The sequence below is a fragment of the Equus quagga genome, unplaced genomic scaffold (assembly GCF_021613505.1).
Source record: "Equus quagga isolate Etosha38 unplaced genomic scaffold, UCLA_HA_Equagga_1.0 71534_RagTag, whole genome shotgun sequence".
Taxonomy (NCBI): domain Eukaryota; kingdom Metazoa; phylum Chordata; class Mammalia; order Perissodactyla; family Equidae; genus Equus; species Equus quagga.
In genome coordinates, this window is record NW_025802133.1 from 75,157 (window position 1) to 80,121 (window position 4,965).

General features: G+C 60.9%; 1 protein-coding gene across 1 annotated transcript; it reads left to right on the forward strand.

The window, feature by feature from the left end:
- Positions 1-2,199: 2,199 nt before the first annotated feature.
- Positions 2,200-3,702, forward strand: LOC124234123 (keratin-associated protein 10-4-like). Its single transcript, XM_046651382.1, has one exon. It carries the CDS (start codon positions 2,392-2,394, stop codon positions 3,349-3,351), a length of 960 nt encoding a protein of 319 aa, XP_046507338.1. The 5' UTR covers positions 2,200-2,391; the 3' UTR covers positions 3,352-3,702.
- The last annotated feature ends 1,263 nt before the right edge of the window (positions 3,703-4,965 follow it).

Here is a 4,965-nt window from a genome sequence, read left to right on the forward strand (position 1 = left end):
CGGACTTAACGCTACTGAACTGCACATTTAAAAAATGGATGAAACGGCAAATTTTATGTTACATATATTTTACCGCAATAAAAAAAAGTTTAAAGAAAATCCAATGGAAGAATATATTGTTTTGACACACACATAATGATAAATACAATAACACATAACTGTTGAGTGATTATAATAAAAAAATATACACTCGAGGCTGCAGGTGGAACAGGAAAGCGGTGAGGGAAGGGAGCGAGGAAGGACACTGCGCCTGCAGAGCGGCCGCAGCGGCGCGGAGTGAATTAGCCGGCACCGCGCGCAGGACCGCGCCAGGTAGATGCCACGCTTCCCGGCTCATCCTGGCATCTGCTCACACCGCGAGGGCACAAGGCTCCTGGCCTTGGCCGGGCCTGGGGAGGTGCGGCAGGCAGGGGGCCCGCCCTGGGGAGGACACTCGGCCTTCGGAGTCCTCGCCTTTGGGAAGCGGGGGCGCGGTCCCTCCAGGCTCGGGGAGGGCCGGTTCCTTCAGACAAGCCCCGCGCGCGCCTGTCCTGCAGCAGCGTGGGAAAGGTGGGTCCGCGGGGGCCAGCACCTCTGTGTGCTCAGTGCCTGTGTCGGCCAAGAGGGGCACCTCGACGTCACCCTCCCACGCCCGTCCATGGGGCCCGCTGGCGACCTGGAAGCCTCCCTGGTTCCCGGAGACGCCATCCAAGTGGGGCCCTCCCCCATTCCTGCAGCCGCTGGGTGCTCGCACCCTCGGGTCCCTCCCTCGACCCCTGCGCCCCGACTGACCCAACGCTCGCCTCTGGGCTGGAAGCGCCGCCACGGAGCCGCCTCCCAGCACGGAGCCCGGCCCCTCTTCTCACGCTGCCCGCTGCAGGGTGCGGGTCGGGGCGATTCTGGCACAAAGCAGGCAGTGCTGGCTAGGTCACACCCCGGTTGGCCATGCCCCAACTTGGCTCAGACTCCCTCGGGGTGGCCAGGACCCCCACCACCGGAGAGCCCTTTCCTGGGTCCCTTTCTCCTCCAGTCCGCGCCCCCGTGGTGTGCCCGCTACGCGGCTTATGAGAGCCAAGTGCTCAACACTCGGGACTTCCGCAAGCCGCTTGTCCCACCGCCGAGAGCTTGAAACCGGCCCTGGGGACAACGTTTACACCGCGGGCGCTGGCAAACGCGGCCCATCGGGCTGTTCACCGCAGAGCCTCCCCGCGCCCCTTCTGGGGGAGTCAGGCTCCCCCGGCCCTTTGGGTCCAGCCAAGCGGCCCTGCCTTACTCTCAGTCCCCTCCTGGCCAGCCCCAGCCCAGGGCCGCAGAGTTCTCAAGAAAGAAGGCTGTAGAATGTCTTTGCTCTTAACTTAAAAATAACCCAGTTCCCAAAAGGAAACCTTCCAGCCGCTCCAGTGACCCCTCCGAAGGGTGGCTTCCCTTCAGTCTCGTGTGTCCGCATTCCTGCATGTAAATAAATGCAAATCCTCTCCCTTGAGGGACGCAGAGCCTTGTTCAGAGCTAGTCCCAGCTTGAGCACCCACCCTATATTCTCACATAAATCTCACGCCACGGTTTCTAGATCAAACTTCATCCTGCCCGCCCTCCCCCCACCGCCCCCGGACAGAATCCAGATTTCTCACTGACTTTCAGTGTCTCTCTGCTGTCTGGGGCAGCAGAATTTATGGTTAAGAACACAGGCCTATTGGGGTTCCCATACAGGGTCTTCTGATTGCTCACGAGGGCTCTGGGGTGAGTTCTCAGTTGTGCCTCAGTTTCCCCATCTGCAAAGTGGGCATAACAGCAGCACCCACCTCACGAGGTTGTCGTGAGGGTTAGTGAGTTAATCGTCATAAAGCTGCTCGGAATAGTTCCTGGCATAGCAAGACCTATTATATAAGCGTTGGGGAATACCGTAAAAACAAATAAAGCTCCCGAGCCATTCATTAGCCTCTGGATTCGGGAGAGGATTACACTCCAGAATAAAGAGGATATAACAAAAGAAAAACAAAATACGCTATGATTCAACTGAGTGCTGAGAACTACGGGGAATGATAGGAAGAAGCCCCAGAAAGATGCTCAGAGAGGGGCCATCAGGAGCGACTGGCCCCCTTGGGTCCACCCTCAGGTCGATGCTCCCCCTGTGCTGGCACCCCCAGCTCCCTGCATCCCCTGGGCTTCAGCCTCTCGGGAGTTTAATGAGCTGAGCTACCTACCCATTGTGGATCCAGGACGCGCATCCTCAGGGACCTGCTCCAACAACAATAAGGAAATAGACTCTTCTAGAAACACACGATGGACAACACGCACCCCTGAGGGGTATATAAGCCCCAAGCACCCCAGGCAGCTCGCACACCCTCAACCACCCTCTCCGGCACACACACACATACACTCACACACACCCTCCTCCAGCCCCACCGCCCCACCATGGCCGCCTCCACCCTGTCCGTCTGCTCCAGCGACCTCAGCTATGGCAGCCGGGTCTGCCAGCCCGGTGCCTGGGACTCCTGCCCCGACTCCTCCTGGCTGGTGGACGACGGCCCAGAGAGCTGCTGCGAGCCCCCCTGCTGCGCCCCCAGCTGCTGCGCCCCAGCCCCCTGCCTGAGCCTCATCTGCACCCCTGCCAGCTGTGTGTGCAGCCCCTGCCAGGCAGCCTGCACCAGCTCCTGCACGCCCTCGTGCTGCCAGCAGTCTAGCTGCCAGCCCTCATGCTGCACCTCCTCCCCCTGCCAGCAGGCCTGCTGTGTGCCCATCTGCTGCACCCCTGTCTGCTGCAAGCCCGTGTGCTGTGTGCCTGTCTGCTCTGGGCCCTCCCTCTGCTCAGACTCCTCGTGCTGCCAGCAGTCTAGCTGCCAGCCCTCCTGCTGCACCTCCTCCCCCTGCCAGCAAGCCTGCTGCGAGCCCGTCTCCTGCACCCCTGTCTGCTGCACCCCTGTGTGCTGTGTGCCCGTCTGCTCTGGGGCCTCCCCCTGCTCAGACGCCTCCTGCTGCCAGCAGTCTAGCTGCCAGCCCTCCTGCTGCACCTCCTCCCCCTGCCAGCAGGCCTGCTGTGTGCCCGTCTCCTGCACACCGGTCTGCTCCAAGGCAACCCCCTGCCCAGCCCCCTCGTGCTGCCAGCCCAGCCCCTGCCCCCCGTCCTGCTGCAGACCCTCCTCCTGCGTGTCCCTCATCTGCCGCCCGGTGTGCAGACCTACCTGCTGCGTGCCCGTCTCCTCCTGCTGCGGCCCTGCCTCCTGCCAGCCAAGCTGCTGCCGCCCGGCCTCCTGCGTGTCCCTGCTCTGCCGCCCCACGTGCAGACCCTCCTCCTGCGTGTCCCTGCTCTGCCGCCCCACGTGCTCCTGCGTGGCCCGCTGCAGCCCCACCTCGGCCCAGAAGTCCTGCTACTGACTGGGCACGTTGCCCAGGGCCAGCAGGGCACTATGGGACACCGCACCTCTCCCACTGCCGCTGTCAGGATGTAACCCCAGCACAAGCTTCAGCACTCATCCAAGCGTGAATGCTCGCTGACCTCAGACCCCAACAACCAGGGTTCAGTCTGCAGTCTCCACATCAGGCCCGGGTGAATCTGAGACGGCCCTCCCCTATTACTGGTGGCTCCCTGGTTGTTTCTGATGGCCATGGCCCCAGCCCTTCCCCATAGCCTTACTGGGGCCTCTACCCTCTACCCGGAAGCCATCTGCCCTCCCCACCTTGGACGTGTCTTGAACAGAATGAATAAACTCGCCGTCCTTGCCTCTGCTGGTCCTCTCTCCTGGCCCAGTTTTACATTTCGTTTTTCCAGCCCTCCACGTACCCCTGGCCTCAGCAACCTTGGAGATAAGCCATGTCTTGGGAGCATTTCCAATGGCGTTGAGATCTGAGGCCCACCCCAGTTGTCCTGCGGCCCCTGGCTCCTGCATCTGTATCTCCGGGCAGCTCTGGGGTGGCTGTGCTGCCTGTCCAGGATTCAGGCAGCCAGTAGGCACTTGGCCAGTAGGCCTGGTGGCAAGAGGGCCCTGTCGCCCCAGAACAGGCTTTCTCCATCAGTCTGCCGACACCCAGAGGGCACGGCCCTAGTTGCCAGGAGACCAGCTGGTCTAGGGCCTCCCTGGGGCACAGCTGATGAGGAGCATTTCTGCCAACCACCAGCTTCCTAAGCCTGTCCCTCCATCTCCCCTTGAATCTTAGCCCTTTATTCAAACGTCCCAACCCTGTCTGTCTGTGCCCGTGCAGGCCGATGACAATACCCCTTCCCCGGCCCCAGGTCCAGCCTGGATGTGGGAGAGGTCAGGGGAAGAAGACAGGGGGTAGGTGATTTCAAGGGCCCACTCTGGGGTCTGAGGCCCAGGCTTGTTGCCCTTGGGGGGTTTTCCCTTGGGGCCAGTCTGGACAGGTCCCCAATTTCCCTGAGCTTCCCACGCCCAGGTTTCACTCTCAGACAGCGCTGCTTCCTAACCTGTGGGCCCCCTGCCTCCATACCCCCACCAGTGCCACCTCCTAGCTCTTGATCCTGCCCTGCTGTTGATGCCTCCCAGGAGGCCATGAAATCCAGCAAGGCGACCCCCTGAGGGAGGCAGGTCAACAGTCAACACCCCCCTTAGAGCAGGCCTAAGAGATCACCTGCCCCGCAGCCGCTCCCCTGCAGAACCTGGGCCACACTCCCCAAGCTGGGTCAGCTTTTCCAGTGCCACCCCCCTAAAAGTGGGGGGAGGGTCTTCAGGGAACCTGTCAGTGGAAAGTAGGACTACCCTCCTGCAATTAGAATTTGGTCGTGTCAGGACTGCCCCCCTGCCGAGTGGTTAAGTTCACCCGCTCCCGCTTCCATGGCCCAGGGTCTTGCTAGTTCAGATCCTGGGCGCAGACCTAGCACTGGTCATCCAGCCATGCTGTGGCAGCATCCCACATAGAAGAACTAGAAAGACCCACGAGTAGGAAATACAACTACGGCTTTGGAGGGGAAAAAAAAAAAAAAAAAGGAAGATTGGCAACAGATGTTAGCTCAGGGCCAATCTTCAAAAAAAA

Bases quoted from the DNA above. Each gene is read 5' to 3' on its own strand.
- LOC124234123 (XM_046651382.1), top strand. From the start codon at position 2,392: ATGGCCGCCTCCACCCTGTCCGTCTGCTCCAGCGACCTCAGCTATGGC.